General features: G+C 42.6%; 1 protein-coding gene across 4 annotated transcripts in view; it reads right to left on the bottom strand.

Annotated features, from left to right (window-relative positions):
* Positions 1-12,279, bottom strand: part of KLF7 (KLF transcription factor 7) — a 108,866-nt gene that overhangs the window by 39,102 nt on the left and 57,485 nt on the right. The window contains exon 4 of one of the 4 annotated variants that reach the window (XM_060016223.1): positions 4,434-5,052. The exons of the other annotated variants lie outside the window; for them this stretch is intronic. Within the exon in view, the coding sequence (XP_059872206.1) occupies positions 5,042-5,052 (11 nt within the window). The 3' untranslated portion in view covers positions 4,434-5,041. Of the gene's footprint in view, positions 1-4,433; positions 5,053-12,279 lie in introns of those variants that run through there. 4 annotated transcript variants of the gene reach the window in all.

Here is a 12,279-nt window from a genome sequence, read left to right as displayed (position 1 = left end):
CTGTTTAACTTACTATGTTTGGGGTCTCCTTTTTGCAGGCTGCAGGTTCATAGTGCCTGTTCTTTTTCGTGTGTGTCCCCAGCGGGTGAGGTTGGTTCAGTGGCTTGTGTAGGCTTCCTGGTAGTGGGGACTGGTGCCTGTGTTCTGGTGGGTGGGGCTGTATCTTGTCCTTCTGGTGGGCAGGGCCGTGTCCGGAGGTGTGTTTTGGGGTGTCTGTGACCTTATTATGATTTTAGGCAGCCTCTCTGCTGATAGGTGGGGTTGTGTTCCCGTCTTGCTAGTTGTTTGGCATGGGGTGTCCAGCACTGGAACTTGCTGGTCGTTGGGAGGAGCTGGGTCTTAGTGTTGAGACAAAGATCTCTGGGAGAGCTCTCACTGATTGATATTATGTGGGGCCAGGAGTTTTCTGGTGGTCCATGTCCTGGACTCAGCCCTCTCTCCTCAGAGGCTCAGGGCTGACACCTGGCTGGAGCACCAAGTCCCTGACAGCCACACAGCTCAGAAGAAAAGGAAGAGAGAAAAAACAAAAAAAAAAAAAAGAAAGAAAAAAGCAAACAGACAGAACCCTAGGACAAATGGTAAAAGCAAACCTATACAGATAAAATCACAAAAAGAAGCATAAACATACACACTTACAAAAAGAGAAAAAGGAAAAAAAAGAACATATATGTGTGTATATATATATATATATACATATATATATATATATATATATATAAGGAAGAGAGCAACCAACCCAATAAACAAATCCACCAATGATAATAAGTACTAAATACCATACTAAGATAAACATAAAACCAGAAACAAATGGGGCTAACCTCTTCTTTGATGTTGGCCTCACAGGACTCTTATGAAGTATGAAGAGAGATGATGGCTGGGCAAGTGCTTTTAATTACGTAAGCAAACTTATTATTAAAATATTCCCAACAAACATCCTTCTTTATGCAAGGTGGCTCATATCAACACCCAGTGGCTGGATGTACCTTCTTGGTGAACAAAAGGTCTGCAATCACCTGTTTCTAGCTAATGTGGTTAGAGATCAGTGTATGGTGTTAGGAGCAGACCACCTCCTGGTGCTAGTCTTTCAATGAATGATCAGAGATGTCACCCTAAGCCCCAACTTCTCAACTTGCACTGTGCCACTGATTAGAAACACAAAGGGTTTGAACCAAACAGCGCAACTTTTTTTTTTTTTTTTGCGGTAAGCGGGCCTCTCGCTGTTGTGGCCTCTCCCGCTGCGGAGCACAGGCTCCGGACGCGCAGGCTCAGCGGCCATGGCTCACGGGCCTAGCCGTTCCAAGGCATATGGGATCTTCCCGGACTGGGGCACGAACCCGTGACCCCTGCATCTGCAGGCGGACTCTTAACCACTGCGCCACCAGGGAAGCCCCAGCGCAACTTTTTAAATAGAAAAATAGCTCATAGTCCATGTACCACTAAATACGGTGTACATCTCACCATGCCACACATCTCATCCACTAAAATATGTCTGCTTTTTCTGTTGGATACACGGATGGCAGAATCAAATCCTGATAAGATGTCTCTATGTTCCTTCCTCACATAGATATACATATAGCAGAAACCAAGTGAGAGAGAGAAACACAAAACATTATACACAAACAGACAATAACTGCATCTTTCCCGAGAAAACATCCTGCATGATCATCCTGAGCCAAGACTTGTGGCTCAATTCCATCAATCCTCAATTGATGATGATATTTTATAAATCCTGGGGAAACAGGGTACTGGCTAATATTTATCCAGCAGTCATTATGGGCTGGCACTGCAGCACTCTAAGGGCTTCAAGGCTATTCTCTCCTTTAATCCTCTCAACAGCCCTATGAGATACATGCTATCATCCTCCCGCATTTTATAGATGAGAAACTGAGGGGCAGAGAAATTAAGCCACTCCCCAAGTTCACCAGCTTACGAGTGGTACAACCAAGATTTAGACCCAGGAAGGCTCACCTTCAGAGTCCACATAATTAACCCTTATCTCACTCTGCCTCTTATTTAAATGCCAACAATAAAAATAAATGTTCATATTCCTTTTGGAGATATTTTCTGATAAAATAAATCTTTCAACTGGAAAGAATACCAGAACTCTTTAGAGGCATGCATACAGTAGCTGTTGTAACTTTTAAAAAATGAACATGTGAAGGAATATTATCCACAGAGACTAGAAGCCAGGGATGTGAACTACCCCTCACTCACCCCTGTCAGGTCCCACAGTCTCATCTTTAGCTCATATAATGGTACTACCCACTACAGGACCTCTGTGTGGGGTAGGCAGGCAAAGTGATACCACATATCAACTTTACCAGTGGTTTTCCATTTAATTCCCTTCACTTTCTCAAAAAAGCATCAGTTTAGCCTGACACAGCCCTAGATAAACCAAAATGGTAACCCCCGAGGCCAACAGAAAAGCAATGGCTTCATTCTTTACCCATACCTCCGACTGCCTGAAAGCTCTGCAGGTCCAAAGGTAGACTGAAGATGGCTCTGTGTTGGCCTGTTTCCTCAAACTCCTACCTCTCTGCCACATCCTCTCCCACACCTAGCCCAGAAGCCCAAAGAGGAGGATCTGGTGTGTCCTGCAGGGAGGGGAGAAACACAATGGGACTGGAGAAATCGGTAAGGGGCCAGACTGCTGGGTCCAATCTGGAAGCCACTAGTCCCATGTGCCTCCCGAGCATTTGAAATGTGAGCAATCTGAATATAGCTGTGCTCTAAGTGTAAAATACATGCTGGATATCAAAGACTTACTATGGAAAAAAATGTAAAGTAGTTCATTAATAAATGTTAATATTGATTACATGTTGAAATTATTTTAAAGTCTAGTATTAAAATTAATTAATTAGTATAACTAATTACTTTTAAAATAAAGCTGCCAGGATATGTATATATAAACACACATGTGGCTTGTATTACATATTTCTATTGGACAGTCATCTTACACACCACACGTAAGGATTTGGACATTATCCTAAGAACAATGGCAGCTACTGTGAGCTTTTAAGCGGAGGCATACCACGATCAGATTTGAATCTTTAAAATATCACCCTGGCTACAAAACGGAGAATGGGCTGCAGAGGGAAATAAGCTGATGTGGCAGACTCTCTAGGAGGCTCTACAACCATCTGGGAGAGAGAAGACTGTGGCTGGAACATGGACGGCATTGCTCCTAGCAGCAGAGAAGGAGAGAAGTGAACAAAATACAAAACATAGTTAGAAAGTAATGCCCAAAAGTTATAGAAAATGAATGAATAAGGGGGAAACAAAAGGTTGTGTACAGGGATGACTCCCAAGGTTCTGCTATGAATAGAGTGGGTGGGCCATTCAGTATCCACTCTCTAGTAATTATACATCCAAGTAAAAATAGCCCATCAAGTTATCCCGGGGTCGCAGTATCCTGCCTGCATTAAGTTCTTCTGCAAGAGTCATGAATCATGGATGCTCTGAGTACTCTGGAACTAGCATATGCTATTCCAAAGTGCTTTCCTTCTGAAGAGCTCCCAGAACAAGTAACTCAAGATTCTGCCAAGACAAGAATCACTTTGGAAAGCTGTTGGAAACGATGATGTTTATTGCTGCTACGATCAGGAAATGGGCTGAAAGCACAGCCAATGGGATGGGCTGTGGTGGAAGCTGGGTGGGGTCTTTGCTCCTATGCCCCTTCCTGGCTTCTCTCCTAGAAAATTCCAGCAGAATACTGCAGGAGAACCGACTTTGGAATCAGATCTTGACTTAAAGTCAGCTTAGCTCCTTATTAGCTGGGTATCCCTGGGCTCTTCTAGGCCCCTATTTTTCCTCCCTGTGATGGGAAAATCACCACCCACCTTGGGAGGATTCAGGGCAGGGACACAGGTACAGCACCAGCAAGCAGCCTGATTAGCACAGCAGTGCCTCAAACCGGGGCTGAGGCCTCCCCTCCTTCAACCCATTCAACATCCGTCTTCCAGAAAGGGACAGGCGGCAGGTGTGCGTGAACCTCCTAATCTTCACCTGTCTCAGCTCTCACAGGTGAAAGCATGACACCATCTCAAGAGAAGCTGGGCTGGGTGTTTTCGGCATTAACCTCACGGAGAACCCAGCACCGAGCCGGGGCTGCCAGGACAGGGGACGGACACTCCTTGCAGGGCAAGCATTATCATGAATAATTAAGGCAAAGCTCTGCTTATCAAAATAAATGAACAAAGGATGCCTCCGACACGGCAGCCACTTTTTTTTGGTTGTTTCAGGAGACCATTTTTTCTCAGTTACCCCGCTCCTTCCAATTTGATCATCTTCAGAGACCTCCCTATCAATTTGGGTTAATTAGCAAGCTTCTCCTCCATATAAAGCTGTGGCCATAAATCACAAATATGAGTGTGTGTGAAATTATATAGCATGGGGCCCAGTGTAATAATAAACACATTTATATTTCATAACTGCTGTTTTCTCCACACTCGAGCCGGCTCACTGCTCGGACCCCAGCGGCCGGTAGGCACCCACACCCGCCCCGTGGGCAGCGCGCTGGCTTCACGTGCCGGCCTCAGACCTGCGATCTGCCGGCTCCTCTCTGCGCCGTGGTGGGCAAGGAATCATACCTGCTCACGGCCCAGTGTGCTGCACAGCGGAGACACAAATGAGCAGGTGACCTTTCAAGCCGCGTCAAAATGGGCCCTTGACCCCGAGACCTCAAAACTTCAGCGGTTTCACTGTCTGAATCAGCCAAGTGAAAAGACCCATGTTTGCACAATATGATTGTGTTTACACAAAGATTTAACGCCTCAATAGAGCAAAAGCTGTTCAGTTAATTTTAATTATTGCTTTATTCTTCTCACAACAGATTTTTTAAAAAAATGTTTAATAGTGAACTCATTGTAATTGATCCCATAAACTTTGTGCCTCTGGTCCTTCTAACTCGTGCGATGACACTGGTGGGAAAGATGCATGAAAGGTTTTCCTTAGTTGAAAGGATTATTTCCAGTCCCTGCCATTGCTTATTTAACATTCTTTGTGGAAAAGATGGACACCAAGGAAAACCACAGGAAAAACTTCAAGATCTGACTGTGGGAGGGGGGAAAAGACACACATCGGTTAGAAAGCGTTCTAATGCTTAGCAGCAAATTCTAAGCAAGCAAGCAGCTCATATCAAATGAGGATGAGGGCCCTGCCAGTTCTAATGGTTTGTTATGATTATTTCTTTGGCAGGTAGAATAAATAAAAGGGGGAAGTAAATATGAGGATGCACAGGAACCCAAGATCAGACAAAATTAAATCTACAGGCGAACAATCCTCAAAAAGCAGAGCCCTCAGGGGTCATGTGTGCTGTTCCTTCCACCTTCCAGAAATGTGGCTTTTGGTGTTAAAACCTTTTCTTTCTTCAGCTCTCCGGAAGACAATGCAAGTGTTTGTCACTCAGAGGTTCCTATAGATCCTTTTGGCAGAATGCTAGAAAGCAGCTATTCTTCACCACGTGCTTTTGTGAATACAGAGGGAAGATGGCTGCACACAGCAGCAGAATCTTCACCTGAGTTTGGGATCTTTGCCCACTAGGGGATTTATAATTACTGTACTGATCAAGTGTTTTTCTCCTTAAGACGTTTAACACGTCCATAAACATCCTCCAAAAAGTGGGGCAAAAGAGGGATAAACAGGATTACTTTTTAACTCTGTAATTATCATACAAATAAAAATAAAAGCACAAGTTATTTGTTCAAACTCCCCAAGCAAAGCTCTGGTATACCTAAGACAGCAACGAGTAACCTACACACCAAGATCCATCCATCCACAGCTTCTCCCACCTCTTCTCTAAGGCACTCCATTTGGATTTTCCAGTTTAGTAAGGAAAGAGGACTAAAGTGCATTCTTGTAAGGGGTCAGGAGAAGTTTTCATTTATTATTTCTCTCCATACATTTTCTAAAATATGCAAATGCGCTAGTACTGAGCTATCACTTCAAGAATCAATGCCTTGCACTTGTTGGCATCTTCAAAGCTTTCTTTCTTAAAATAGAAAAAAAAAAACCCCAAGATTAAAGATTCTTAAATTCAATCTAAATAGAATATAGGAATAGATAAGACAAACTTTCAGTTCTCTTAGCTATTCTAAACTTGTCATACTGGATATATAACAACTCACCTGTTACTTAGCATATGTGTGAGATAAGGATGGCAAAAGTTAAGCCATTTAACTTTTGCCATAAACTGAACCATAAACACAACTAAACTCATTTATATTCTGTTTGAATTTAGCCCCATCCCTGCAAAAATAACTGATTTCCGAAGGACAAACAGAATGGGGTATGCTTTAGAGTTCATCACAGGAAAATCATTCTCAGAGCGTTAGTCTCCTCATCTATAAAATGGGAATAATGAGAACATTTACCTGACAGGTAAGTGAGGGTTTAATAAAATGAGGTACGTAAAAGCACTTGGTGAGCTATGACAACCTATACAAGTGATATCTTGTTGCTTACTTCCTTGGATAAAGCAATAATGTGTTAAGCAGCCATCCAGGCTTGGTCCCCAACTGCCTTCTCATTTCCAAAGCCAATCTGAGTAGGACTGCCTCAGCCTACCCTTTCTTTAGTACATCTGCTCTGGGGAGCTGACTAAATAACCATTGCCTCTTCAGGTCATCAAGATAAACATTACTAATTCCCTACTGTACCTAAAACTAAGGTCCGATAACAACTGTGATCCAAAACATGGCCCTTACCATGACCCCAGGAGGCCAGCCCACTAATCGCAATCTCTCCAAGTGGCAAGGGATAAGCTAATCTGTGTGAAAGACACAGATGTCACGTCCTCCCTATAGTCACATTCACATGTATGAGAGGAATAATGTCAGCAGTATTATCTCCAAACAGCAAGGACAATGCCACACAATTATAATAGCATATTGTCCATTGTATCTGGGGGATGACATGTCTGACAATGTTATTTTCTATGCATGTGAATGCAGCTGAAAGGGCCAATGCATAATTCACATCTCCTGACAAAATGCAAGCATGAAGTATGTGTCCATTAGATAATGCCACTTAAAATCCTTTTACGTGAGGTAGCACCTTTCTCCCTGGGAACTCAAAATACTTCACGGTGCTTTCCTCACGATGCTGGTGTGAACCAGACAGTGAACGATAGCAAATGCACTGAGGTAGCACATACCAGTATAATACAGTTTTCCCAATAAAAGGTCCATTTTCTGACTGAAAATATTTATTCTCAGCCTTATTTCTGCCCTAACAGTCAACTTTCTCTTTGATAATAAGGAAACAATTGTTACAATTTGGCGAGACTGCTGTACATGAGAGGACGGGTAGAAAATGATCGTTAGTGCCTGGTCAGCTGGACCCATTTCCTGGCTAAAAGCCTCTCTACCACCTACCAGCCTGGCAGCCCATGTGATTTAAATCCCTGCCTCAGCAAAATCTCAAATTATTACAGGTCAGGAGCCTTCAGCAAGAGGGGAGGGGATGTCGCTTGTGAGGAGCTACAATCATGAATGTTAATTCTAGAAAGCTAGGCATCGGGTAGAGGTGAAGAGATTTCCCTATATCATGAGGGGGGGAACAGCACATCTTCTGAGACCCAAAAGAAATAATACATTATACAGTAGTTATATTCTGTCAATTTTTAAAAGAGCACAAAAGGAAAGGCAAGACCTGGCTGTAGTCTTAAAAGGATGAGGAAATATTTTGCAAGCGGTGCAGAGGAACCCAAAGAGAAGGAGCAAAGGACGGCTAAGGTTGCGTTAGGCCAGGGTTTCTCAATCTCGGTCCTGTGGACGGTTGGGCCCCATGAGTCTCCTTTGTGGAGGCCGTCCTGTGCACTGCAGTGCGTTTACCAGCATTCCTGCCCTCCACGTACCAGATGCCAGTAGCAATCCCCCTCCAAGATGTGACAACCCGAAGTGTCTCCAGACATTGCCAAATGCCCCGAGGGGGAAAATGGGCCGAAGTTGAGAATCAGAGCATTAGGCAACTAATGATCTCTCATTTGGGGAGTGCAGCTGGGCTAAAAGGTTTACTCTCACACATAATGGGCAGCCTCTTCAGCCACTGAGAGGAGGTCCCAATACCCACGCCCACCCCAACAGTCATGCGACTTTCATGTTCCTGCCGGAACCTCATTAGCTTCTCAAGCTCTTGGAGGGTCAGGGAAGGCCCGCCGAGTGGATCAGCTCCCGTGGTGAGCAGGCAGCCATGTGAGGCTGTGCACACAGGGTGGCCAGCTGAAGGGTGGAGGAGGGCTGAATCCAGCCCTGCTGCTCAAGCACAGGCCACGTCTGCCCACGGAAGGTGCACCTTTTTCTGATTCACACAAAAGCATGATGTGGGTTAGCAGCAGCCCTCCTGGGCAGCTAGCAGCCATCAGATTCCTCTTTTCCAGGTTCATCAACTGATGTACCTCATACAAGGGGTAGCAACACTGCGTGCAGATGAGAATTAGCAAAGCAGGTTTTTTGTGACTGAGGAGAATCGGAAGTTTGAAGCAGCTACATGGAACATCTCCTTTCCTCAACCCCCAAAGCATGCTTGCACTCCCACTATTGCTTTCAATATGGAGCCATGCGAAGAATAAAGACCTGCCTGCCCGAAGAGCAGGAAGAGAGGAAGCTAGGAAGTGGGTCCCGGTGTTTGTTTATGGCTAGGACTAATCATGACTGCTTCAGTCTTCCAAGACCTCTGTCTTGGTTTCTCAGGTCTTACCAGAGCCAGAAAGCAGATATATCCAATCCACAGGTGAAGAGGAACGGACAAAAACAGCCAGGACTTCCTTGGACTTTTCCTCCATATCCTGCTTCCGTTGACTGCAGATGACCCATAATATTTCGGAGTGATTAACAATGGTCCTTTTAATAGAGACAGCAGAAATAATACTATACCTGCTCTGTAGTTATCCTCTGATAATAAGGTTTTCTTTTGCAGTTCGATCGCTACTAACAGCTAGCTGGTTTCCTTAAGATCTATGGAACACTGCACTATTCTCTCCATCATCCTAGCCTAGTTTGAGGCCTTCTACCTATTTTACGGATACTTTAAACAGAAATGATTCCATAGAGCCTGATCTGATCTACTAGCGGCAGGGCTGTTGCTCAGAATAGAGCTTCTCCTTCTTCACTTTCAATAGAGGAGTGTAGATCTCATTAGTATGGGAAGCCAGCACTAGCCATTAGCGTTGAGTAAGAGTTGCCTCTGCTAACTATTTCTGTGCACAGTCACACAACATGCTCTGAGTTTTCTCAATAAAACAGCTCCTTCCCAGGGGGATGAAGTTGCCTCTTCAAGGGGCCTCAATTTACATATACTTTCTCAACCATTTAAAGTGAAACCTCCTTGAAGCATCATTTCACTTCTGAAGAATCTTCCTCCCCATACTTCCAGGGAGAATTTCAATAATGATGAAATGGAAACCTCTACTTAGATAGGAAATACAAATGATATGGAAAGTAATTACACTTTTAAAAAAAAAATCACAAAACTGATTTTAGGTTTACTTTGCACCACATTTGTTTGTTTGCTATAAGGAAAGAAAAATAAGGTGTGCAAACATGCTTATTTCTATGTAAATGCAATGTATCACCAAAGAGTACTTAGGACATGCGCTGTGCACATCAGAGGAATGAAATCCATAATGGAAAGGCATGGGTCTAGAAGCTTCCCTTTACTCTTTCTTAATGAATAAAACAGTTGGGAAAATCCTATAGTTGCTTTTAGTCCATTTGATTTCTTACTTTATACTCTGTATGATATCAAGAAGAATGACTACAAAGGAATTTGGTCCAGTTAAGAGATAAAGTGGTACTCTCCTTAAGATGTTAAAGATGCTTCTTTGTTATTAAGTTAGAAATGTTCATGTTTGCACAAATTCTATTAGTGCCCATATCAACTATAGATGTGTAATAATTTGCCCATTCTTTCTTAAGATCAGATCCATCATTGAAGTAATAAGTCTTCAAATGTCTTGTTTCTTTTAAACTATATTCAAAAGGTAAGCAGAGAGAAGAAAGACTTCAAGATTCTAATGTGTTTTCATAGCTAAAGGATTTAGTTGAGAAAGCAGGCTGAAGGGACGCAGGTGCCAGACATTGTGTAGAATTTGCACTTATGCTCCATTAATTGCCAGCATATCTTCCTTTCCCTTTTTCCTCCCCTCCCCCCATTAAATCCCTTTGGAAAACAGCAGAGCAGCAGGCCCAGACTGGTACCCAGCAGCAACACCAGGAGCAGAAGTAGCCAATTAGCCTCCAGAATACAAAGAGGGGGAAAAAAATTGATGCAGTTACCTAGCAACCAGAAAGAGCAGAAACAGCTGTGTAGCAGGCCCAGGCTGGTACCCAGGCAGAAACAGGATAGCCAATTAGCACACTGTATTTAATGCTGATGTGGTTTCCTAGTAACAGGCTGTACAAGTCTGTCTGTTGCATTTTCTCCCTCCCTTCCTCACATTTTCCTCAATCATGCACAGTATTACTATTTGCCCTAATTACTGTTTCTCCACTGCTTCAAGCAGCCATTATTTTGTCCCCAGAGAAATTGGAAGAACTCAGAAAAAAATCTTCTGTAATGACAGTATTTAGTTTCAAATTCAGATTAGCTGTAAGCCTTGAGACACTAAACAACAACAACAAAGAACGAAAAAAACAAAAAAGCCAGCAAATCGCCTTCTGCCTAAGTTTATAAGTAGCCTATGGTACCTTTTCTTCGTGCTAATATTCACATGTGAGTGAAACAAGAAACATTTAATAATGCATACCGTCATTCTTCCATACACTACATTTTCGAATAGGCTGAATCCTCTGTGTACTTGAATTTATTCATATTGATTTTCTGACACTCTCTCCTGAACACTGGGAACATAAAATCTCTTATTACCTATATCAGAGAAGGGAGATGTATCTTTTGTTGCTCTTTTTAAAATACTGATACTATGTCCAATAGGCTCATGACCAATTGAGAATTCTGTATGAGAAATCATTATTTCCTTTCTACAATAGAAGTTGAGTACAGGTGAAGAGTGTGTGAATACCGCAGTAAGGGGATTCAAACGCCATGTTGTAAGTTCACAATCATAGTAATGAATTCCAGTGAGGTGATATTAAACCTCATGAACATACAAAATGAAGACAGAAAACATTTAAACATGACTATCGTGCAGCTATTCTAAAATATTTCCAATTGCACACTGCCCATCTTATATACTAGAATATGTACTGGTGTCAACCTTTTTCCTAGGTTCTAGTCATCAGGGCACAGATTATATAATTTCACATTTTTAGGACATCCTTTAGACTCCTAGAACCTGTCTCATTTTAACAGTACCTTCAATATTGGAACAATTTATCATCCTTCTTACAAAATTCCCCTGCTATGAAAACTCCAAGGGCTCCAGAAGAAGACATTAGACACCATAACACACTTCACTGGGCAATACTCTTCCACGAAGGAAAAGGACCTTCTCCATTGAGGATGGCTTCTGGCTTCCTGCCCACAACAAAAGGACTGATGGCTTTTGTCAACTTTAGCTCACCTAGTGGAATGGTTGAAACTATTGTATCCCAACAGATTTGGGATTTTAAAAAGTTTTACATTGTTTGCTTGAAAACAGTATGCATGATACTGTTTTACTTTACTGAGTTCCATAAATTAAATGTCAATTACAGTAATGGAAAGAGGATACATTCTGAAGACAAAAACAACAAAAGAAGTCTAAAGTATATGCTTGCTGACACCAGATGAGTGGCTTATCATATAAAATGAGTTTTAAATTGTAAGTGCATTTTTATTTTGCAAATAAAATAAAAGGATTCTAACCTGACTGCAGGTAACTTTTGAAGGGAAGAAAAGGAAAAGATGCAAAGTCCAAAAAGGAAGAAAGTCTGCCAAATAGGCCTGGTTTAAGACAAAGCTGGAACTAGGATCCATAAGGAATTAGTCATGGGCGCCCTGGTCTTCCATCCCCCAAAACTTATTGGCTTCCATCCTGGGTCAGTCTCCAACTCACCTACCTCAATAAGCACAGATAATAGAGGAGGAGGCAAGGTGAACATAAATATGGGACAGACCACAGAAAGCATATTCTCTCTGCAGACACCCTTAAATAATTTAAGTAGGTTGACTTCCATTATATAAGCTAGTCAGGTCCTAACACTGGCAACCAAATATGGAGACACTGCAGGAATGGGGGGTGACTCTGTCACTGGCTGGCCAAATAGCCGGCACATTAAAAAGTCACTAACTTTTGTTTATTTTGAATGGTCTTCCTTCTATTAACATTTAGCTTAATAACTG

The sequence above is a fragment of the Delphinus delphis genome, chromosome 7, assembly GCF_949987515.2.
Source record: "Delphinus delphis chromosome 7, mDelDel1.2, whole genome shotgun sequence".
Taxonomy (NCBI): domain Eukaryota; kingdom Metazoa; phylum Chordata; class Mammalia; order Artiodactyla; family Delphinidae; genus Delphinus; species Delphinus delphis.
This window is presented reverse-complemented; position numbering and strand designations above follow the sequence as displayed.